Below are 25646 nucleotides of genomic sequence, written 5' to 3'. Positions count from 1 at the left end.
CGCAGTATCAACTGTGCGAGCTCCAGGCGGAGGCCGATATCCTGTTAAGGAAAAGGGTGATAGAAGACGTACCTCTGTCTCAAAGAGGAAGAGGTCTGTACTCCCGGTTCTTTCTGGTCCGCAAGAAGGACAAGGACAAGAACGAGTTCAGGCCCATTCTGGACTTGCGACAGGCGAACAAATGGATTCGCAGAGAGAAGTTTCGCATGCTGTCGTTGCATCAGATTTATCCTCAGTTGCAACAGGGAGACTGGCTATGTGCAATAGACCTACAGGATGCGTACTTCCATGTGCCCATTGCACACCAACACAGGAAGTTCCTGCGATTTCAAGTTGGCACCAATCACTATCAGTACACGGTACTTCCATTCGGGCTGAAGTCTGCGGCCAGGACTTTCTCGAGGTGCATGGCTGTGGTAGCGGCGCACCTGAGGAAGAACAAGGTGTTTGTCTACCCTTACCTGGACGATTGGTTGATCAAGGCCTCCTCCTTCTCGGAAGCTCAGGCGCACTTCCAGAAGACGTGCGTTCTTTTGAACAAGCTGGGGTTGCACATCAACATGTCCAAGTCTGTCCCGACTCCGGTCCAGTGCATTCAGTACTTGGGGGCCACCATCGATACGAGGTCAGCAAGCGTGTCTCCTTCGGAGGAGCGACGATTATCACTCCTTCGGAAGGCTCAGGTTCTTATGACCACTCCATCTACAACAGTGAGGACGGTGTCTTCTCTACTGGGATCGATGGCCTCTTGTATCTTCCTGACGCCACATGCACGGCTGCACATGAGGCCGCTGCAGGAGTGCTTGGAGGATCAGTGGGACCAGAGGAGAGGATCTTGGGACGACAAGATACGACTGTCTCTGCATGCTCTTCAGTCTCTGAAGTGGTGGTGTTCAGCGGAGAATCTCCTCAGAGGGGTTCCCTTCCACAAGGACATTCCCACTCAGACTATCGTGACGGATGCTTCTCTCCAGGGCTGGGGAGCGCACTCCGGAGACTTACAGATTCAAGGGACGTGGTCCCCGACGGAGTCCACGTACCACATCAATTTCCTGGAACTCAGAGCTGTTCACTTGGCACTGAAGGCCTTTCACCCATCCTTCCAGACGGACTCTCTGCTTGTACAGACGGACAATACGACCACGATGTATTACCTCAACAAGCAGGGGGGCTCGAGATCACGCACCCTGTCGCAGGAGGCGCAGGCGATCTGGCACTGGCTTCTGGCCCGAGGACTGACGATAACGGCTACCCATCTGCCAGGTGTGCAGAATGTTCAGGCAGACGCACTGAGCAGACTGATTCAGGAAAACCACGAATGGGTCATAAACGACGAAGTACTAGGAGAAGTCTTCGCAAGGTGGGGGACTCCAGACGTAGATCTGTTCGCCACCGCAGAAAACAGCAAATGCCGAGACTTCGCCTCCAGGTACTACCAGCCGGGGACGCTGGGGAATGCGTTATGGATCAACTGGTCGAACAGCTTTCTGTACGCTTTTCCACCCATTCCCCTGATTCCGGCGGTTCTCATCAAGCTGTCCCAGTCCAGGGCGCGGATGATACTGATTGCCCCGGAATGACCCAGGCAGTGGTGGTTCACGGACCTGCTTCACCGGTCTCTCCTTCCTCACATGAGGCTGCCGTGCAGGCCGGACCTTCTCACGAAGTTCGGGGGGCAGATGTTGCACCCCAACCTCTTGTCTTTGAGTTTGGCGGCATGGCTCCTGAGAGTGCAATATGGCCATCTTAATCTCCCGGAAGATTGCATGGACATACTGAAGGAGGCTAAGCGGCCTTCCACTAGGACTTCTTATGCTTACAAGTGGAAGAGGTTTTGCATCTGGTGCAAGTCCAAGAACTATGACCCGACGACATGTAAGGAAGATGTCATCCTTCCATATCTTCTACATCTGGCACAGTCTGGCTTTAATGTCCATTCCATTAAGGTTCATCTGGCTGCATTGACTGCCTACAGGAAATGCCCTTCACAGCCTTCCTTCTTCCAGATCCCTGTGATCAAAGACTTTTTGGAAGGCTTGAAGAAAGTATTCCCTCCTGTCAGGCTTCCTTCGCCTTCATTGGAATTGAATGTGGTGCTGTCCAGATTGATGAAGGAGCCTTTTGAACCTATTCATAAGGCTTCGTTGCAGCACCTGTCCTGGAAGGCGGTGTTCCTCGTGGCCATTACATCGGCCCGCAGGGTGAGTGAAATTCAGGCGTTGTGTTGCCAAGAACCTTATACTGTATTTCATGCTGCTAAGGTTGTTATGCGTACTCACCCTAAATTTCTTCCCAAGATTATTTCAGATTTTCATGTCAACCAGACTATAACTTTGCCTACGTTTTTTCAGAATCCTTCATCTCCAGCGGAAAGGTGTTTACATTCCCTGGATGTTAGGAGGGTGTTGAAATTTTATCTGGATAAAACCAAAGATATTCGTAGGTCGGACCAATTGTTTATCAATTATGGATCAGTCAGGACGGGTCTTGCTACCTGTAAGCAGTCCATCTCGAGGTGGATTGTGTCCTGCATACAATTGTGTTACCAAAAGGCTAATAAGACCTTAGGGGGCAAACCTAAGGCTCATTCCACCTAATGTTCCCATTGCAGAGATCTGCAAGGCGGCCACTTGGAAGTCGGTCCATACCTTTGCTAAGCATTACTGTCTGGACACTGGTGCCAGGGCAGACGCTCATGTTGGGCAGGCTTCGCTGCGAAATCTGTTCGCACAATAGTGGTGTTATTTCTCGTTTCTCCACCGCCGCTATGGTGTGGGGATGGGCTTGCCATTCTATTCACTAGATTATGACTATACACAGAGATCCCCTACTACAGAAGGAGTAGTTTCTGTCCTGTAACTCCAGTTCTGTAGTAGGGGTATCTCTGTTATAGTCATAAGCGCCCGCCTTCCTCCCCGGTGGAGAGAGAGATATTCATGTAAGGGATGCTACAGGTCTGGCGTGTTACGCCTTCAAAAATAACTGAAAGTAAAAGGGACCTGCAGTGCATTCTGGGATACTGTGAAGTTCTGGAAGGTTCTCTTAAAGGCACACTATCCTGTTCTGAGCCACATAATGGCAGCCTATGGGGCTTGTCTGTCCAGATCCTCCTCTCTATCATTCCAGAGGGTTTTTGCTGCTGAAGCAAGGGAAATCTGTACAGGCTATGCTGTTTTGTGGATTTTTTTGGTGGAATTTCTAGTTGAAGTACTGGACAGTGTAGCCTGTTTTATAGGCTGCATTATCTGTCTTTAATTCTCTCTTAAGTGTCTGTGCAGGTCTGCATTTTTTGACGCTTTAAGAGATTATTTTTGATTGCTCCCGGGTCCACGCACATGGGCAGGACTATTCACTAGATTATGACTATAACAGAGAAACCCCTACTACAGAACTGGAGTTACAGGACAGAAACTACTCCTTATCCAGTATTGGTATCCTTCATAGATTCACATGTAACCCACCCGCCTCCCCTGGAAGGGCTCACCTTGGTTCTCTCAGTAGGTACTACTTAGCACTGTGCTTACAAAAATCTGAGGGACTAGGGCTTCTTCCAGGAAGGTTCTAGAGGGTGGGAGTAGCTGATTGGCTCCTGGCCAAACTTCGGTCCTTTTTACAAAAGGACTCAGGTTACTAATGTGAGGCCTCTTGCCTATTAGTATGTATATGTCTATATGACATTACTATTGTTATGTACCGGGGACTCCCACCCCGACGACGGGGAATGATTCAGACATGTGAATCTATGAAAGATACCAATACTGGATAACTGCAGAGGTAAGTAACGCATTTCTTCCTAGCCCCCTCCTACATCCTACCTAAGTGAGGCAAGGATTTTGTGGACATCTGTTGTATTCTAGAACAAGTACCTCTTCCAACATTAAACTTTATCACGTATAGCTATTTTACCTGTGCTTTTCTTGCTTAAAACTCTTGCTGGATCAACATCTGCGTTCTCCTTTTTTTTTTTTTTTAACAAGGAGAGGTGTCTGGAAAAAAAGTAAATGGGGTTGCTTTCCAGCTTTATTCTGCTCCTGTACTAGACCATCTCCAGTACACAAAATGTGGTGTCCTTATCTTTCAAAACAGTATTCTACTCTTCGCCAGCAGAGGTTGCCATTTAAGCCTAAAACACCTCCTCACACATCCAGTCAGATTTCTCTCAAACTTCTCCACCATCCAGGTTTTCATATATGTATAAAAAAAAAACATCAACTTCAGAGACTCCCAAAATGTGCAGGTTCTTGTCCCTGGCTGCATTTTCCGAGAGTTCCAGTCAATGTTCCATGACACTAAAGTGTTTATGCACGATCGCTAGGCCACCCTGAATATCATTGATATCATTTGTGATCTGTGGCCTGGGAGTGCTTGAGTTTCTTTCCCATTTGTGATACTCTTCTCTGTAATGCTATCTCGATCCCCTTTAATGTGTCAGACTTGAAGTTCAGGTCAGGTGTGTTCTTATTTATTCTGTGGAGAATCTTCATTCAGTGGTCCAAATGTCTTGTATGTAGATACACTTGTTCACCTAGCCCTCGTTTTGTGTGCTGTGCTGCCTCCTGGGAGAAAAGAAAAGTGACTCTTTGTCCCCTATTTCTGGTATCTCTTAGAGAGATTAGGCATTTTGTCACCTGTATTAAAATTCAAGAACATGTTTTGAAATTGACGCCACTTGCACTTGCACTGCTTGAGAAAATGATGGCTGCCACTTAGTACTGATACTGTGCTTCTTACCAACACCAGTAGCAAGTGCTGTCTATGGTGTTCCTCTCTCTGCTCTGCTGTTGGGTCTCGCCCGCTCATCTGCCAGAGTCTCGGGACTTGCCAGGCACAGCCTGCATCACTTTCACCTGTACCTTGTCAACGTAGATGCAAGTCACCTCACTTTTCGCGTCTTCACATGGCACCGGGTTTCTACAAGCCCAGATATATTCAGTTGTTATGTAGTCCTTATACAAATTTAGCTCAAAGCAGCTTCGGTTAACTCACTGGGGGATCAACCAGGGCAGACCTATGTCTAATGATCCATTGTCGTTTGATTGCAATTTTGGCAACCTACCATGTTCAGTACAGTTTTAATCCTTTTTTACAACAATAGAAAGGTAATTTTATTAGGTGAATATATTTGTATATAGTCTCCAATCTTCTTGGTGGTATTATAATTACTTGAAGGCCATGTCCAATTAGCCTTCAAAGGAAGCTGTTGTGTCTCTCTCCCCCGCTACTCACACTCTCACACACAAAAACATTCCTGGCTTGACGTTCTGGGACTCTCTCCTAAAATATCTAAGGAAGTAAGAAACCTTTGATTTGCCATGGACTCCAAGTTAACATTGAATGCCCAAGTATACAAAGTAGCAAGGTCAAGCTACATTACTATGAAAACTGAGATGCATCCTCCCCCACCTGTGATTTCGGCCCAAGGTCCTAACCACTATCTCTCTTGTACAGTCTAAACTTGATTACGCCAATGGCCTCCACAATGGATTATCTTTGTCAACTATGAAGTCTACAATGGATTCAGAACTCTGCTGCCAGACTACTCCTACATGTAAAGCCACATGCCCACATCTCCCCTGCCTTGAGGGGCCTACATTCGTTACCAGTTGCCAGAAGATCTACATTCAAGCTGCTTTATAACACCCACAAAGCAATGTGTTGAACAAGGGTGCTTTCCTTCAGGAATATAATCATTTAACAATTCATCCATTCAACAAAGGAAACTCTGCTCCAAATTGGCACTACACCTCAAAATCCCACCATACGAGAAAAAACTATAGGCGACACATCTTTCTCTGTTCATGCAACCACATTATGGAATTCCTTACCCCCCCAAACACCAGATCCACAGATAACTATCTTATCTTCAGAATAATACTCAAGAGTTGGCTCTTTCCTATATAACCACCATACTCAAACATAAATGTACATCATATCCCTGTGTATATAAGCATTTAATTTGATTATATGTATGTAGCTAGATATGTGTATTTCTTGATATAAATATGTATAATATGTACTTAGCTATCTATATATTTATTACTTTACTCTTACTGCAAAAAAACAACTTTTGACTCTCTTCAATGCAGTACCCTATATTTCATTCTATACCTCTCAATATATCCTCTACTTCCACTCTTAGACTCCACCCAAACCTCATTCTACTACTATGATCTCTAAAATAACCCTTTCTAGACTCTTGCATCCTCTATCCCTCCTTGGATCACCCCAAACCTCATTTTAATACTATGATCTCCCAAACAACCCTTCAAATTTCTTCCCTCACCTATCCCTCCTTTGACTCATCCCAAAACTCATTTTACTACTATGATCTCCCAATAAAAACTTTCCATACCTTTCCCTCGATTTCCCCCCCCCATTCTCTTTTTCAGTCCAACTAACAGACTCCTGTCCATTGCTCAAATTAACAAAAATGTCGCTATACTAATCCTTTTTGGGTTCCAGCGTAGCGAGCTACTTGCCAAAAAGCACTTAAACGCCTCGTCAAGGGTAGTAAGCTCTAAATAAATACAATACAAACTTGAACCATATACGCTTACTCTCAACTCTCCTGTAGGTATTGAGATATCTGAAAGAGACACGTTAGTGATAGATTCCTTACCTTAGAATATCCCCAGGCGTCAGACTGGATCCGGAAAATTTTGCGTAGCAATACCCATGCGCGTCGATAGGCGTCGTCCGCGGCTCCACGACCGTCGTCGGCGTCGTTCGCGCCGGAATGACGTCGCCGGAGTACTTTGACGCCGGCCTCGCGCGCTGACGTCAGTTCTTCTTTTTTCCGCGCCAGCTAGTGCAGATCCGGAGAAGCTCTACCCCTTAGTCACTTTTTGACTAAACTTTCTAGGTCGAGGCTACCGTCGCACTGCAAAGCAGTGGGCGGGGCCGAAGATTTTATGACTTCAACAGTGGGGCTTTAACCCGCCTCTCTCTTCCATTGGCTAGCTCTGCTAAATGGAGGCTAGCCATTGGAAGAGAGATGTGGCAATCATTCTTGGAGCAGATTCGTGGGTGTTTTTTTAAGCCCCGCCCCCTTTGTTTCGTCATGAAGAGGTGGCCCATTGTGGGTGTTTCCTTTTTTTTTCCTGATTCGTGGGTGTTTTTTTAAGCCCCGCCCCCTTTGTTTCGTCATGAAGAGGTGGCCCATTGTGGGTGTTTCCTTTTTTTTTTTCTGCCAGAGCTGTTTTTTCGTCAGTCTGTGCCAGCTCCCCGCCCGCTCGCAGTCTCCTCCCTGTGCTCCCACGGGGGCGGCTCTGACAACGCTTGTATTGTATTTGTGTTTGAGGGGAACTTTCTTCTACAATGATCACAAGCACCACGCTGTTAATTATACATATTCAGCGCGCTGCGCTGTTAATTGTTTTTGTTTTCTCCGCCCCCTACGCCTGGCTGAAAAAGCTCCTTGTTTGTTAATTTTATCCCCCGCGCCATGCGCTTTCACTGTACGCTGCACTCACTGCTGGTTTACATGCCACCCAGAGCACCAGAGAAGAGCCCCGCCACAGACCCGGTGAGTGGAGGGCCCCGTGCTACCTTGGGAAGAAGGGGAGGCGTCGGGGCACATTGCCGGTGCCTGCCCCCTCCCCCTTACCGGTGCATTGCTTTGTTTTGAAGCCCCGATGCTCTTGGGGGCATATTGGTTGAGCCCTGCGAGGCCTCCCACCCACAGTTGTTTTAGAGCCCAGAGAGGCTCAGGGGGCATTCGTTTCTTAATTTTATCCCCCGCGCCATGCGCTTTCACTGTGTGCTGCACTCACTGCTGGTTTACATGCCACCTTGTTATACATTTCTGGACACTTCTCATGAAGAAATGTCACAACGCCGTTGGGAAATCCGTCCCCGCCTCTGCAGCACACATGGCGCTGCGTCTCCTCCGGTTGCACTCATTGCTCCAGCAACTACCCCAGACCCGCCTTGACCACTTTGACTCTGGCAGGGGAAAAGGTGTGTGTTTATTTATTGAAATTGTGTTTGTGTTTATAGCGTGGTTGCAAACTAACAAGGATCAGCTGAAAACACCAGCCCTTGCAACTTGTGCTTTCAGCCGATCCTCACCATTCCCCTAGCCCCTCGCTCCCAACTGTTCTCAGAGGAGCATGCTTGTCTTGCCTTCAGACTGTGCCCGGTAAACCCCCCCCCCCCCCCCCCCCCCCCCGGCTGTCCGTGTCTCCTTTGTCAGTCCGGTATTTTTTTTTCTTTCATCACCTTCTTGCAAGGGAGGCAGGTGCGTGTCTGACAGGGAAGCCAAGCCGAGGCTGGCAGAGAGGAAAGGGGAGAGGGGGGGGGGGAGCTCCTGTGCCCCTGGGTCCAGCTCTGCCAGCGTGCCCCCGCCTCCCCAGCTCTCGCCCTGCCGCTCCCTGCAGACACTGCATGGCACGTCAGCTGGGTAGTGCCAATGCCCGTGAAAATAAGTGATGGCCCTCCCATCATTGGACAAAGCGACCATCTTGCTGCTCCCTGCGCAGGTTACATAATCCCGCTCAGTACAGACACCGCACAATGCACTAATGATATTTAAAGTTTGACCCCCAACACTGTACAGCGAGGAACTTTCCTATTAAAGGGACATTGCTCCCGCGCACGCATCTGTGTCGGAACATTTGGGGTAATCTGCAGAGCTGCTGTTGTTGACAGTGTCGTACAACTTTCTGCGGGCTTTCATTGCCTTTCCTTTGTTGTACTGTAGAAATGACGGGCGCAGGCGAGATATCGTCAGGCCGCCGCAGCTCCCCCTGCTGCGATATGCACAGAAGGCTCTGTGTGTGTGTGTGTGTGTGTGTGTGTGTGTGTGTGTGTGTGTGTGTGTGTGTGTGTGTGGTGTGTGCGCGCGCGGTGTGGGTGGCTCTGTCTGTGTGCGCGTGGGTGGCTCTGTCTGTCTGTGTGCGCGTGGGTGGCTCTGTCTGTGTGCGCGTGGGTGGCTCTGTCTGTGTGCGCCTGGGTGGCTCTGTCTGTGTGCGCCTGGGTGGCTTTGTATGTCTGTGTGTGCGTGGGTGGCTCTGTATGTCTGTGTGTGCGTGGGTGGCTCTGTATGTCTGTGTGTGCGTGGGTGGCTCGGTCTGTGTGTGCGTGGGTGGCTCTGTCTGTGTGTAGGTGGCTCTGTGTGGGTGGCTCTATGTGAATGACTCTGGGCGGCTCTATGTGTGTGTGGGTGGCTTTGTGTGGGCGGCTTTGTGTGGGTGCAAATGCAATAGGTCTCGCATTTGCGAGCGATTAAGCTATTGCATTGTAAATGACAATGTCATTTATTTATGTTTTCAAAACAAAAACATAAATAAAAATAATGTCATGAGCAATGCCAATGGCTCTAATTTTAACAATGCAGAGACCATTGCATTGTAAATGCTAGTTTGATCTTTTGATCTGTTTTTCCTGAGTCGCTACGACTCCTACGGTGCCGGTAGGAATTATTGATATTCATTCAGTTATAGCAATTAACCAGTGTGTTAAATATTGTATTCTCTTTATATTTTGAAAGTGCCTATATTTAGCAGATATGTAGGACAGGTATTTACTAAGGTGATGTCGCCAAAGCAGTACTCTTAAAAAAAAAAAAGTGTTAATGTCTACCTGCATGGCTTTTCTCTCATTTTCAGCATTTTATCACCACAGATTATTTCTATTGACCGGCATAAAAGGAAAGATTCCTTGCTATAGGACTGCTTTAAAATATACTTTAATATGTAGCATTGCTGAAATTCTGCTAAACGTAGTAATTGTGGCGCAGACTTTTACAGTGCACTAAAAAGTTCAGGCATTGCCTCAGATCAGTCACTTTCGCTGCCAAAACTCCCAGCAGATTGATATTGCTAGTTTCCATTGACTGTGGCATTATTTTCAGCATCTATGATTTGTGCACCCTGAAATGTGTCTGTTCCACCTGATCCAGAGGAATATCTGTAGATTTGCTGAGACTTATCTGAAACAAGATAAATCTGTAAGATAGTCACATAATCTTTTCCAAGATGTTCACTTGAAGTATAAGAGTGGCATATGATTGGTCTAAGCCAGAAATGCGCTACCTTGGTCTGAGAAGGCCAGATCTACATGAGATTTTTGGCATACCCGTAGTGTAACTGAGTGTTGTTTCATTGTATGTGAATGTAGTTTGTGGGTATCCTGAGATTATTGCATGGAGGCAGTCTTCCTCCATTTCTATTGGAATGTGTGGTGTAAACTATTAGCTTTGTGTTCTGGCTTGTTTTGTGTTTACCAGTGTTGGGAAAGAACAGAGCAATGAGCAAGGAATAGTAGGTCACAGTAGTCTTGACTACTTGATGTGACCAGTACCCAATTTGCTTCAGTTATTACTGAGTAGGTTATGCTAGAACAGTCTGGACTACTTTGTGAGAATTTTTCATTAAAGTCTCTAAATAAAATGAGTTATCATGGGGCCATGCACACAGGATTTGACCACTCCCTGGAGTGCCTACCCCTATATCTAAGGTTGCATATTGAGAAGCTTCAGCATACTGGTAGACTATCCTTTCTCAAATACACTTATTGCATGAAAAGTTCACCAACCTGGATTCTGTGAACCAGGCGTGGGACTAATTGTGAGAAAAGTAGAAAGTTTGAAATCTGACGATAAACTTCGATGCATAAAATATTTTACGAAACAGGCAACCAAAACATGGTTCTCTTGCTGTCCGATTCTAATTTACTAAGAGTTAGTAATGTGACAGACCGTAAGTGCTAGGTGCGCCGGAGATAACATTTCCCATCCATACTAATATTATAAAGAGAGAGCCCAAACCTTTGAGGCGGGTAATCTCAGTAACCACAGCACCAATCACAACACCCAATGCAGCGTTGGAAAAGGCAGTTGCAGCAGAAGGACATAGGCTATGCAGACGGCCACCATATATATATATTTTTTTTGCAGAGTTTTATATGGCGCGAACTTGACCCGAACTGAATCAGGTATCGGAGCGCTTTACATAGCACCAGTTACGTTACATGAGGACACACATTCATTTTTGTTAGGCACAGGGAGATTGTGATTTTCCCAGAATCACAGGATGTTTGGCGTCGTTACCAAGACTCAAACCCAGATTCCGAGGTCGAGCGCCTTAGCCGTTAGGCCAACTCCTCTATACATTTAAAAGGTAAAAGAACCGAGCCAGCAAAGTAGTCCCTTGTGGGCGTGCCTGCGTTGTGCTGTGGGCGTGGGCTGGGGGCGTGACTAACGCAAGGGGCGTGTGGTACGGCCATCACATCGTGGGCTGTGGGCATGTGCTGGGGACGTGACAAACGCTGGGGGCGTGTGTCCGCCCTTCATGCCATGTGAGTCGTACATACAAGCGCCAATTACGTTGCTGCGCAGCATCAAGGGGCACGCTGGGGGCTTGAGAAACGCTGGGAGCGTGTGTCCGGCCTTCATGCCATGTGAACGCAATTGCGCCGCATCAAGGGGCATGCTGGGGGCATGAGAAACGCTGGGGGCGTGTGCTACGTTCCGCCCTTCATGCCATGTGGGTCGTACATTAATCAGAAGATCGTCTGCTGTGGCCGTGTGCTGGGGCGTGACAAACGCGTTCACCTGGAGGCCTGGTAAGTAATGTTACTGCAGCCTCTCCTGCGCGCTGTTACTGAACTCTCTCATTCAACGAAATTACACACGCCTGCTACCATCAATCAGGGCTCTAGCCGTGCTCAGGCGGCGGATCAGTACACTAATTACACGCGCCTGATAACATCAACCAGGGCTGCAGCTGGGCCTCAAGCGGGGGAACACGCGCCTGCTAACATCAAACAGGCCTGCATCTGGGCCTCAAGCGGGGGAACACGCAAATGAGCGTGTCTGCGGGGACAATTACTGCAGCCTCTCCTACTCGCTATCACTGAACTCTCTCTTTAAACGTATTTACCCGCGGCTGATAACTCTCTCATTCAACGACATTACACGCGCCTGCTAACATTAACCAGGGCTGTAGCCGGGCTCAGGCGTCGGATCACTACACCAATTACACGCGCCTGCTAACATCAACCAGGGCTGCAGCTGGGCCTTCTCCGTCCCTATTCTAATGAAACAAAAAATGTTGTTTACCGCGAGATTTTAAAATAAATTGCCCTTGCCAAATACACACATTACACACATTCTATTTCATACCCGGACAACGTCGGGACGGGCTGCTAGTACTATATAAAGGGCTGCATTGTTTCAGGCAAAAGGTTCTAGAACTCAAAGTCACAAGAAATTGTAAAGTGGTGACAGTTAGTTTTCAGGGCACGTATGTAAAAGGAAAGACCAGATGGGTCCAGCAGCAAAGCACTGACATTTATTTCAGTTTTAGGTATTTAACCCTTGTTTCATTGGCTAAGCCCCTTCAACTGCAAATTTTTGTAGTGACTTCTATTGTCTTTAGAATGCTTCACTATACATTTTTGACACAAGATGAGACACAACGTTTTAGTTTACCATTTGTGTAATGTTGTTTTAATGTATGAGGTAGTAGTAGCAGTTTGGTTGATATTGGTATTTAGCACCTGTGTAGTTGTACCTGCGTCCTAATTACCTGTACGCTACACTTGTTCCTTGTTTCTAGAAATGCAAAATTAATAATTTCTGATATGTAAACCACTGCACACAAGTCTAAATAAAAGTGTCTGCTTTGTTTTTCTTTATACGTACAGACTGGTAGCAACAACAAAGATGCCTCTAACCAGAAAAATGAAGGGGGCGCTCAGGTAGAAGCTGCAAAATCCAAAATACACCAGGTGAGTGTTTTATCTTTCTAGGCACGATATATATATTTTTTTGCAGTATGAATTTGCAAAGCTGAAAACTAATTCAATATAGAATTGTCTGTCTGAAGGTCTCTTCAAATTAAAGGCCAACCTGCACTTTGTGTCATGTGCCTTGCCTTATCTTATACTGGCTCCATGTCCAGGATACTGCCCTGTAATTGAAACTAACCTCTATAATAGCAACCTGGTTTTCTAAAATTCCACTATTGATTGAAAGGAAAATGGATAGTGTCTTAATATAGGACACAATAAACCATATTTCCCATTAATTCTTGCATCCATTTCTGTATTTGACTTGGAAACTTGTGTCTAGCACAGTAAGCTTTAGGGCTATGGGGAAGGGATGGCACAGTCTGGCTGTACCCTCCCTGTGCTGTCATGGCTTCCAGCTGGTGGCGTGGCATAGAATTCAGAATCAATAGCATAGGAACTTCTGCAGAAGTAGGTCTGAGCGTTATCTATCATGTGCCAGCTAGGCTCGTTCTTGAACTTTTCAAGACATTTTCAGTGTTCTTTCAATGGTTTCACTTGTGTCCAGTTCATAAATTGTCTATTAAATGAATTGCCTATAAAATGGTTTGTACATATCATAGATCTCTGAACAGTAGTTGACTTGTGTTCTTGTCAACATGACTCGAAGCACAGTCCCTTGTGTGAGCTGCCATCTTTGCCTTAGTCCCTTTTAGTAATTCTCTAAGTTAAAATGTTTAGGGACCTTTAATGAATCCTATCCAATCCTTCTCTTTCTTAACTGCCAGGGTATGAAATGATTTGCCCATCTCTCGACCCAACTAATCTTACCTTCCACAATCCACTGACAACTTGACTTTCCTCCTGGAACATCTGAATAGTTGGAATTGTTAAACTTATTTCTTCTCTGAATATACCTAAGGCTCAGAAGTCCTGTTGAGTAACAGTGCACTTCATTAAATTTATATAATTTTGCTCTTTCAAAACATCTCAATTATAATCTGGCTGTATAAAAACACTTCTCTAAAAAGATTTGTTGTGTACTTGTACATTGATTACTTCATTTAGCTTTAGCGTGATCCTCTTTAATAACTAATTCACTTATGCACAGTAGAGCTAGTTGTAGCATCTCATCTGTTGACAGTTACTAAGAGAATTTCTTTGAAAGAGAATGCTACACCAACCAGTAAGAGGAGAGACGGCCTTCCTGGAAGTCAGCATTTTATAAGGGGTCCAGTGCTGAATCATTGTTGCATTACTCAGCTTGAGTTCCATGGTAGAGTACACAGGAGTGCCTGCAATCCCTTTGATGTCAGGTGGGGTGGGTGGGTTCTTAGGGACCTAAGAGCTCCTTTCCTTCAACGGTCCCCTGCGCCATCTTTTGATTTAACGATTCAGAAAAGGGGGTGGTGATGGACAGAGCATCTGAATTAAGCAGAACACTCATACCCAGTCAAAAGATCAGGGCTTGATCCATCACCGTTTTTTAGCTCACTGCACCATCCCAGTTCAGAACCTGGCTACATGCAAATTAGTCACTCCCTGGCCCAGTGCATCATGGGAACAGGGCAGACCAAACTACCAAGCCAATTCTTAACTGGAAAGGAAACAAGCTTCCGGGGACCGGTTTCTGGCATTGCAGCCGTCTTCGGCCCGGCTTGCTTGAATCCTGATGGTGCAGTGAGCAAGGGACTCATGTCTGAGCATACCCTTCCACTCCTATAGTGGCCAAAACGATTCAGAAAAGGGGGTGGTGATGGACAGAGCATCTGAATTAAGCATAACACTCATACCCAGTCAAAAGATCAGGGCTTGATCCATCACCGTTTTTTAGCTCACTGCACCATCCCAGTTGAGAACCTGGCTACATGCAAATTAGTCTGTCCCTGGCCCAGTGCATCATGGGAACAGGGCAGACCAAACTACCAAGCCAATTCTTAACTGGAAAGGAAACAAGCTACCGGGGACCGGTTTCTGGCATTGCAGCCGTCTTCGGCCCGGCTTGCTTGAATCCTGATGGTGCAGTGAGCAAGGGACTGATGTCTGAGCATACCCTTCCACTCCTATAGTGGCCAAAACGATTCAGAAAAGGGGGTGGTGATGGATCTTTTGATTTAAAGCAGAAATCCCTCTGTAATAGGTTAGGAGCCATATATATATATATAATAATTGCTCAGTGGTCCCAGCACATGGACGGGACTATTCAGCGCTTAGGACTATAATGGAAATACCCCTACGAGAGAAAAGAGTTCAGGTAAGAAACACTTTATTTTATTGCTTAATTTACTTCATAACTCACCTTTCCTTTGCCACAAACTTCGGCAACCCTGCTGTACAACGTCAGTCGCCCTGACCTCGTGGCTCCTAACCTATTACAGAGGGATTTCTGCTTTAAATCAAAAGATCCATCACCACCCCCTTTTCTGAATCGTTTTGGCCACTATAGGAGTGGATATATATATATATATATATATATATATATATATATATATATATATAGTCTTAATTGTAGATTTTTGCCTTTCTTCATGATGGCCTGCAAAAGACGCTTCAGATCGATTAAGCAGCCTATTTACCTAAGCTACAATGGCCAGATTCCTTTTCTTGAAGAGAAAAAAGGGGCCAGAATAAAGCAATTGTAAGATCATTTTAGTGCAAAACAGTATAAATATCATCCAATCAGGTGTTTGCAGAGTGCAGCTACTCACCCGCGAGGGTCTCAGAGCACTGTATCTCTCACAATCCCTTTTTTTATGATAGAGATGAAGGGGATAGGACAAAGTAGCTTCATAGGCTGCCATTATGTCACTGTGCCTTTAAGAATCCAGACACCATCAGTCTCCCATCATGCTCATCAGGTGGCAGTTACTTCAGTTCTTTTTGAAGGCATAAGTGAAAAGATGTGAAATAAGGAAATTCCTTTGTTTAGTTTACCGAGGAAGAGGGAGGGTCGCTTATGAATATAATGAAAATACCCATACGGTAGAAAAGGTGTTACAGGTAAGAAACAATTCCTTCTCTCATAGGAGATTTCCATTTATAGTCCTAAGCACTGAATAGAGTAGCAAGCCCATTCTCCGATAACTCGGTGGAGTATCAGAGAATAATGCAGATAAGTCAAGCAAAGAAATTTCTGAGGGAAGCCTGTCCAACTTGAGCGTCTACTCTAGCATCAGAATCTAGGCAGTAGTGTTTGGTGAATGTATGTACTGATTTCCAGTTAGCTGCTTTACAGATCTCTGGAATAGATCCTCACATTAAAGTGGCAGTTGCTGCCTCCCCCCTAGTGGAGTGTGCCCTAGGTTTAGCTGAAAGACTCTTATTAGCTTTTTGATAGCATAATAAACTGCAAGATAATTTCTATCGTGAAATGGATTGTTTGGAGGTAGCTTGTCCTGTACAGACCGGACCTTAGCTGATAAAAAAATTGGTGTGATTGGCTGATGGCCCATGTTTTATCTAAATAAAATTTCAGAACTCTTCCAGGGAATGATTTTTTCTTTCCACTGCAGCAGAGGAATTCTGAAAGAATGTAGACCGAGAGATTGTCTAATTAACATGTAAATCCAATACCACTTGAGGGAGGAACTTTAGGTGAGTTCTCATAACCACTTTGTTAGAATGGAGCACAGTATATGGTTTATGAGACCAGAGAGCTTGGATCTCACAAACCCTGCGGGCTGATGTTATCACCACTAGGAAAGTGGATGGGTTCGAATGGATCCTGCATAAGGCGTTAAAGGACTTCATTAAGCTCCCATGGAGGTAAAGGACGTCTGATGGGAGGAAAAACCTTCTTTAAGTCATCTAGAAATTCCTTGATGACTGGGATTTTGAAAAAAGAGGTTTGTGAAGGACATTTCCTTTATGCAGTCAGAGCTACAAGGTGAAATTTATCCAAAGAAATTGTAAACCAGAGTTTGCCAAATGAAGTAAGTATGGAAGAAAAACATCTTCCTTGAAAGTGGTAGAGTACTTATTCTTTGAGGAACGCCATATGCAGAATCTCTTCCACTTGAAGGCGTATGCAGAAGGGGTAGAAGGCTGCTTAGCTTAGCTTAGAGTTTCGTCAGCAGATCTGGTCTGCTTGGAAGCCTCAGATATGGACGGATAGGCCAGTGAAGGAAGTCCATGAACCTCCATTATCTTGGCCACTCCGGAGCTATGAGGATCATCTTTGTCGAGGACTGAGATAGCTTGATGAGAACTACCGGGGTTCAAGGGAATCTGCCGAAAAGCGCAGGGAAATCTGCTAGACCATTCGATCCATACGGCATTCCCCAGAGACCCTGTCTGGAAGAACTGCGATCCAAAGCTTTGGCATTTTCTGTTTTCTGCAGTGGCGAACAAGCTGATGGCCCGAGTTCCCAATGGTTGAAAAATGTCTTGTACCATGTCCTTGTTTAAGACCCACTCTTAGTTTTCTTTCTGGAGTCATCTGAGTGAGTCTGCTTGTGCATTTTGGACACCTGGCAGGTGTGTTGCTTTGATCGAAAGGCCCCAGGCTAGAAGCCATTTCTAGATAGTCTGGGACTCCTGAGACAAGGGCCTGACTTTGTCCCTCCCTGCTTGTTGAGGTAGTATATGGTTGTAGTGTTGTCTGTCTGAACAAGCAGATAGCGGGAGGTGAACGACGGATAAAAGGCATTCAACGCCAGATGGAATGCACTTAGTTCGAGGAGATTGATATGGTATGTTGATTCCTTTTCCGACCACTTTCCTTGGATCTGGAGGTGATCCATGTGGGATCCCCAACCCAGCAGTGAAGTATCTGTGACTATGGTTTGATGTGGAATCTCCTGATGAAACGGAGTGAGTGCTTGGACGAAATTGGTTGGAAAACACCACCATTTGAGGGACAGCTTCGCATGAAGGGAGAGTTGTATCCTGTTTTCCTAGTTGCCTGTCAGTTGTTCAGTTGGTCTTCGAGACATTTCTGTAGAAACCTCATGTGGAGACGGGCATTCATTGTGAAATTGATCCGAAAAGGGAGGATGCTGTCCTTGCTGTTGGATGGGAAGCTGTCTTGAGAGCCTGACCATTCCGACGGATTGATAAGCATCTCTCCTCCGAAGGACACACTTTTGCTCCTAAAGTGTCGATGGAGGCTCCCAGATAATGTAAGGTTTTTATTGGGGTAGAGATGGACTTGCTGTGATTGATCTGAAGGCCCAGCCTCCGTAGGAGAGAGCAAATCCCGTTGTAATAAAGCAAACCTTCTTGAGATGTGGATGCCTTGATTAGCCAGTCGTCTAGGTATGCGTAGACAATTATCCTGTGTCTTCGGAGATGGGCCAACACCACTGCCATGCAATTGAAGAATGTTCTGGGTGAATTTGCGATGCTTTCCGGTGAGGGAATGTGAAAGTGTGCGTCTTGTAGGTCGATAGAGCAGAGCCAATCCCCCTGGTGCAATTGGGGCTAGATTTGGTGTAAAACCAACATCTGGAACTTTTCTCGTTGAGTCCACCTGTTGGCTGTTTTGAGGTCGACAATGGGTTTGAATTTGTTCCTGTCTTTCTTCTTGACAAAGTACCTGGAGTAAATGCCTGTTCCTCATTCTTGGAGTGGAACTAGATCCACCGTCGACTTCTATAAAAGGATGTTGACCTCTGCTTTTAATAGTGGAAGTTGGTAGTTGGATGACTTCGGAGGTATGGTCGGTGAAGGCTGTCATCATTGGTAAGACTGATAGGGATGCTGGTACTGTTACTGTGCACTGCTTAGCTGGTGGCCCTCATACCATTGAGAGGACTGGCGCCTTTGGGAACAGAAGCGGCGTTGGCATGGACAGAAAGAAAGATTTTCCCTGGGACTTCTAGGCCACCTTCCTTGGGAGTTTCCATTTCTGCCTTCATTCTTGCCATTTCTTCATCGGCGTGAGCCCTGAAAAGAGTTATTCTAGAAAAAGGCAGATTCAAAATTCTCTGTTGTGACTCTGGTTTGAGGGATGTTGGGTGTAGCCATGAGTGCCGTCGTAGAGCTACTCTATAGTAGTATTCATGAACAGCTAATAAAGAGGAGTCTGCTGGCACACTGATCACTTGTTTCAATACCATTAAACCCTCGTTTAGGATCTCCATGAGGTCTTTTGTCCCTAGGGAGAAGTTCAACAAACGAGTTCATGGATTCCCACAGCGCCCTGTCGTATCTGCTTAGTAAGGCAGTGGTGATAGCTCCTTTAATTTGAGTTGCTGTTGTGCAGCACATATTCTGACCCACAGAGTCCAACTTTAAACTAACTTTCCTTGTCAGGAAGAAGCATAGAAAAAGGAGTAGTGGCATGTTGTTTCTTTGTAGCCACGATGATCACAGAGTCAGGTGTAGGATCTGCGCCAAGGAGAGCTGGAGCCTGCTCCGGAGGATGATATTTTTTGTGGATTCTGGAACGTGCTGTTTTAACAGAGTCTGGTGTTAGGAAAGGCTCCATAGCCGGTTCAAAAAGACCTGGCACTAGCGGGAACATGGGTCTATGTCTGTTGCAGGGTCTCGAAAATGATCAATGTCGTTGGTGTTGGAGTCGACAAAGGAATATTGAGCTTAGTCACTCCTCTCACAAGGACTTTTTGGAATGTGGTAATATCATCCACCGGTGAAATATGTGGAGGTGGAGAGTCGGACAATGTTGGTGAATAACGTCCAGTAGACGTGGAAGACCTTGTCCAAGAGTGTGAGTGATGATTACGAAGATCATGTGAGCGTCTAGAAGAAGCCAAAGTCTGTTGTGAGCTATAATGATGATGGTACCTAGAACGGTGGAGCAATCTAGGCCGTGATCTCCGTGGTGTAACTGGCGCCTGTGGTGAGGCGACTTTGATGGTGGCGGAGGTGGTGGTAGAGGAGATGAATGTTGGTGGAGAAGCTGAATGAAGAGCAGAAGATAGTATGTTCTCGAGTACTCAGTCTGGTGAGGAGTAAATGCGCCTTTTTCCTAGCCTCCAGTAGCCTAGACTACGTTAAAAGAGTTCTGGACGTCGACAAACCTTGATGCCTCAACGTTGACCTACTTGTCGTCGGTGAACGCTGACGGCGCCTCAGAGTCTGAGTATGCGTCGACGTTGATCTTTGGCGGTGCTTCGACGTCGTACCTTGAATAGACTTGGAACTGGTCGGTGCCGTACTGCTCGTCTGTGTCCTCGTCGTCAACCTGGATTGATGATGTTTTTGCGCCTTTCTTCTTGGCACATCCACCAGAAGATAACAGAGACCTGGTAGAGGTCTGACTCTCTTCATGCCCACCTTCAGACTGAGATTGTAGCCGCCTTCGCTCCTCTGTTCCATTAAGGCAAATCTTCTCACGGTCTCTTGGTGCGCCTAGAAAAAGTTCCTGCTCTGCTGGCAAGGTCTCCTGCAAGGCAGATTACACACACATCATGTGGATCAGTTTTGGCCGTTTTCTCCCACAGGCAGGGCACTTGTCAAAAAGATATGCCATATTTCTGAGTAATTACCTGTAATTCCTCTCAGGAAAACACAAAAAGAGGCAGGGAGAGACAAAAGACGTTGAGTGAAACAGTTTACAGTCAAATTCTATAAAGAATTCTGAAGAAAAAACCCCAATTTGGGTTGCTCAATGCTCCAGGGTCCTGTCAGGAGGAGCCGGAAAAAAGAACTGAAGTAACTGCCACCTGCCGTGCATGATGGGATACTGATGGTGGTGTCTTGCTTCAGTTCAAAAGACCTTTATTCGAATTTCTTTAAAATTCATAAAAGTACCGAACATAACAACCACAAACCATGATAATATATATACATGCAAATGATAAATATAACATATGACATTAAATTCCATACAGTGACAATACAATATATTTCAAATCATTGTACTACATTTCCATTATGACACAGATAAAACTGATTACTATATTCAGGGATTTTCCATCGTTTTGCGTGCTCGTATGGCCGATCTTAAGAAGGAACTGGTGCGGAAAATTAATTCATCACTGTCCAGAGCAATCAACATACTATATGAATCTTTAAGTGTCAGTGGTCTGGATTTTTTAAAATACGGAGTTAAAAACCATTTAATAAATTTAAGATAAAATTTGCAGAAAAATAAAAAGTGCAAATCATCCTGTATACTCACACCATCACAGGGACATAAAGTGGAATCAGCACTGTGACAATACCCCAATGGAAAAGACAACATAAATTTTACAGTGCCTGCGCTTAAACGAAACAGTAATGATCGCTCCCAGCTGGTCATGGGCAGGGAGAGATAGGGCGGCAGGGTGTGACTACACAATCCATTTCCTATATATTTCATAACACTTGATTTTTGTGATTCGCTTCTTAGCCTTTCACTATTGTAAAGTGCATATAGTGCATTTTTGACCTCAACTTTATCCTTTGATTCTATTATCGTGGGATCGGTGAACAAAGTGCCTCTGTCAACTTCATTAAGTGATTTAAAAACTTCAGAGAACCATGGGATCCTCATTCCGTGATCACAACTTAAACAATCCTTTATAATGCTTTGTGTAAGAGCAGCATCATTCCTCCAGATTCTAATCCAGAAAAGTGCTGGTCTTGCTCTAATAAAATCACTTATGTGTGGAAGATTGAATTCACTGTGACAGATAAAATTGGGTGAGGAGATCGGTACGCCCAACACCTTTCTGCAAAAGCGATTTTCTTCCCTTTGAATACAGAGGCTGTTTCCCGATCCCCAAACCTCTGCTCCATACGTGGCAACAGGTGAGCACTGTAGTTTAAAAATCTTTAAAATAGCCTTAGTGGCACCTATTTTCTTTGGGCGGGGGAGTCTCAGAACAGAATTGTTGGCTTTCGAGAACTTGCTCGTGGCGTGGGCCAAATGCCCACTCCACGAGCCGTTCGCAGCGAAAACCAACCCTAAATATGGGAATTTAGGAACAGATTCCAAATTATCTGTACCTAACTGTATGGTATTGAGTTTCCTTTTGCCTGGGCCACAGGACATGATAAAAGATTTTTTAAAATTTACCCTCAAGTCCAGATCCTCCATAAAATTAACAAAACTATGTACAAGCAGACGGAGAGCGTTAGGAGTGCGGGCCATAAGCACCGCATCGTCTGCGTATAAAAGCACTGGAAGTGGTTTCCCTAAAATGACTGGGACATCTGTAGTGACTTTTTTCAGGCAGGTGGATAAACCATTAATATAGATGATAAACAACAGGGGTGCTAAAACGCACCCCTGTCTCACCCCCCTCCCTATGTCAATTGCTCCTGATACCTCTCCACCCATCCCAATACGTACCCGTGCTTTCAGGTCAGTATGGAGATAGGCTAAAAAACTTACAAGAGTATTATCGAGGCCATTGATTGAAAGGATGGACCAGAGCTTCGATCTATTCACAAGATCAAAAGCGGATGAGAGATCCATAAACGCGAGATAGGTGGGGGAGGACGGGCAACACTATATTTGTCAATTATCAATTTTAAATTTAGGCATTGCTCCACTGTTCCTACCCCACTACGGAACCCCATCTGACAAGGGTCTAAAAAGTCAGTGTTGGTTGCCCATTCCAGTACTCTATGATAAATTATACGACCCAACACTTTTAAAGTGTTGTCCAAAAGGGAGATAGGTCTGACCCTGCGAATTATCGCCCTATCTCCCTTTTTATAGATTGGGACAATAATGCTGGGTGCCCATGTGGTCGGCATGGCTGTTTTTGGGAGACTATTAAAAATATTAAGAAGTATGGGTGTCCACAAGTCAGCGTCATATTTGATAATATCAATGGGAAGACCATCGGGTTCGGGCGCCTTATTACCCAGACTCTCTTTTATAGCTGTTTTGACTTCATGATCTAGAATTAATAAACCACCTGGTTGTCCAAAAGTAAGAGGAGAATGCTCCTCTGAGGGGGCTGCGTAAATTCTAGAAAAATGGGTCTCCCATGCTGCGCTTGATATATTGCAACTGATTTGGGTAAGCTTCTTTCCCATTTCCCTTGTTTTTCTGACAGCTGACCAAAATGGGCCACTGACGCCCAAATTTGCGCTGGTTACCAAAGAGTCCCATTGTTCAGAAAGTAAATTGGCCTTCCGTTCAGATATTTTAACTTTGTAGTTTTTCCTGGCTAATTGAACGGTGGCTTTACACCTTGGTTTTATAGAGAGAGCCTTTCTTAATTCTCTATTTGCCAAGGAACATGATGAGTCGAACCACCTTGGCTCTTTACCTTCCTTAGGTAATGGAACTGACAAAAGCGTTTTGATGGTTGAGCACAAAACTTCAAAATCAGCAATTAATTGGTCATGATTATCGCTTGGGGACAAACAAGAATCAATCAGATGTGGATATAGCGTTTGTACACGGTCTAAAATAGCCCCACAATCCACTCCCCTCCATTTTAACCGAAGGCCATCAATTGATGGAGTGATGTCCCTTGCACCATTTAGATTCGTAAAAATCGGACTTGGAGCAAGATCCAAAATTACAACCAATGGGTTATGATCACTGAGGGGTGTTAGTACCACAGAAGTTTTTACTATACAATCTGTTAACAGTGGTGACGTAAATACATAATCAATGGTAGAGCTACTGTCCCTACCAATAAACGTTGGAGCATAAGGGGAGTCAGGGTTGTGTCCTATTCTCAGAGCATCAGCTAGGTCAAATTCGGTGAGTAATTTGGACGATTCCGAACCCCTGCGCTCCGCTGGATCAGAATAGGTCTGATTAACAGATCCAACACTCACTGCTAATTTTGCATTGAAATCACCCCCTATTAAGATACCTGACTTATTGTCTGCTGAAAGGGAACATTCCAATATACTTAAAACCTTGGATAATGCCAAAAAGTTCTTGTTCGGTACATGATAAAAATCATTATTGTAAAAATTAATTAAATAAACTGTGGTCTTTGACTTCAACTTGTATTCAAGAATCTGGATATTGGAATTACCAGGACCATCGTTCTGCAGGTTTCTAATTGTGCCGCCTGCAAGAATCTTAATCCCAACAAATAGGCCACCCACTGCTCGGCCAAAACTCGGTTTAGGAGGTGATAGGCTGAAACAGTGATAGCCCTCTATGTACAAATTGCCAACAGCCCATGTTTCTTGAAACATAAGAATATCCGCATCATTAATTATCTCGATCCATGCAGGGTCCAATAACTTAGATTCCAGTCCTGCAACATTCCAGCTTAAGATTGATAACCCATGGATATTACATTTACCTGGCCTTACCCCAGTGCTCCCTGCTTCCTCAAGAGTAGTATTAACAGCAACAGGGAGATTACTATTAGCAGGCGTCGATTCCATAATTTCCAATGAGCCACTCAAAACCTGACAGTCTGCGGCTAATGCTGGATGTCCCTCTTGTGTACTGACTGTGGCTTGGCTATGAATGTCTGTGTTAGGCGTTATATCCAGTCAATCCTGCTCATCTAGATTAGAGAAATATTCAAATCGATTATGCGTGGGAATGTTAAATGTTGACCTTACTTCAGTTATCGGTTGAAACTGATAGAGGTCGGGGGCAGGATAAGACCTATCTCTATAGTTATATTGGTGCATGTTTGGGAATTGAAGATGATGCGGGGAATAAGAAAGGGGTACTGACATTGGGATCTGGTTCCGCCAATTGTGGCCATTCAAATGGCCAAAGTCCTGGTTTTGTAAAAAGAGCGGTGATTTGATCCTTGCACCAAAATTCGGATCTTGATAAGAGGTAGTGGGGTGGTTCACCATAACTTGTTTTGAGGGTATCAAGTGTCTATAAAAATAGCTTAGTGGAAGGAGTGTGGTATTGAATTCCCGTGTTAAGGGTAATGGGGCACTTACTAGTGTTTTCTCTGCCCATTGTGGGTTCTTAAAATTAATTGTAACACAATCACCCTCAAACTTTTTTCTAAGTGGGCCTATCCAACCCACTCTCTGAGTATTAATAATCTCCCTTGCACCTTCTATAGGAAAATTGCAGTTTGCAATTAACCAGTGTAAGGTTTTATTTTTAAGGGATGTAGGAGTTTCCTCTTGGTCCTTCCTTAATTTAGAAACATTAACTAGAACAAGGACATAAGCCCCGCATTCTGGTGGGAGATTAATACGGGAGGGAGCCTGTCTAGTTGTTTTTTGTGGCGGTTGGACCGAGGTGGAACCACTTACGGGATTCGAAAGCTGGCCAGCCATAGGCACACTTGTCCGTTTGGTATTCTGATCCTTCCTTATAGCTAAGGCTACATTGTTACAATTAGCTGTTGGTTGGCTAACACTTATCCCCTTCGGTGGAACTAGGGGTGGTTTGGGTGTAATAACTACGTTTGTAGTTAGTGCTTGAGAGGTGTTAGGTTCAGGACCTACTGTTTTGGTGGTAGTAGGTTTAGTTACATCATTTGCAACATTTATTTTGGATAGGCTCTTGATAGGGGTAATTAGTTCAGCTATTTGTTTTTCTATCCGGGTGAGCCTGCTTTCAATGGGGGATAGATAAATGCTAAGAAGTTCACCCAATTTTGCCAGCATAAAGTCATTTGCTGTTTCAGTGTGGTCATTTATTTTACCATCCTTTACTACTATCCCACCTTGCTGCTCCTCCTCTCTTTCTTCGTCCTCATCATCCTTAGTAGTCTCCTTAGTCCTGCTTGTGTTTAGGTTGGAATTAGAATTTGCATCTTTCCCAGTTTGACTTTGGGGCAGGGCATGTTTTCTAGCCTTTGAAGGTTGAGGCTTAGGTGCATATTGTTTTTGTTGTAATTTTTTAATAGCACCCTCGCGTCTGCCCCTTAATTCCCTCGTGTTTTCTACTGATATAATTTCAGGGGTGGGGGTCATATGCAAGTCAGGTGTCTTCTCTAAATCCATGCTAATATCTATGTCGGAGTCCATCAGGGGAATAGAGGCAGATAGATTTACTTCGTTTGGGATGGTATGAATATCGACACACGCATTTAATAAGGGTCTAATGTTAGTAGGCA

The 25646-nt window shown here is 45.0% G+C and overlaps 1 protein-coding gene across 4 annotated transcripts in view; it reads left to right on the top strand.

The window, feature by feature from the left end:
* Nucleotides 1-25646, top strand: part of CNOT10 (CCR4-NOT transcription complex subunit 10) — a 517759-nt gene that overhangs the window by 203996 nt on the left and 288117 nt on the right. For all 4 annotated transcript variants that reach the window (XM_078663928.1, XM_078663926.1, XM_078663927.1 and 1 more), the window contains one exon: nt 12649-12732. In XM_078663928.1, coding sequence (XP_078520054.1) covers nt 12649-12732 — 84 coding nt within the window. The remainder of the gene's footprint in view (nt 1-12648; nt 12733-25646) is intronic.

Source organism: Lissotriton helveticus, chromosome 10 (genome assembly GCF_964261635.1).
Source record: "Lissotriton helveticus chromosome 10, aLisHel1.1, whole genome shotgun sequence".
In the NCBI taxonomy this organism is placed as follows: domain Eukaryota; kingdom Metazoa; phylum Chordata; class Amphibia; order Caudata; family Salamandridae; genus Lissotriton; species Lissotriton helveticus.
This window is presented reverse-complemented; position numbering and strand designations above follow the sequence as displayed.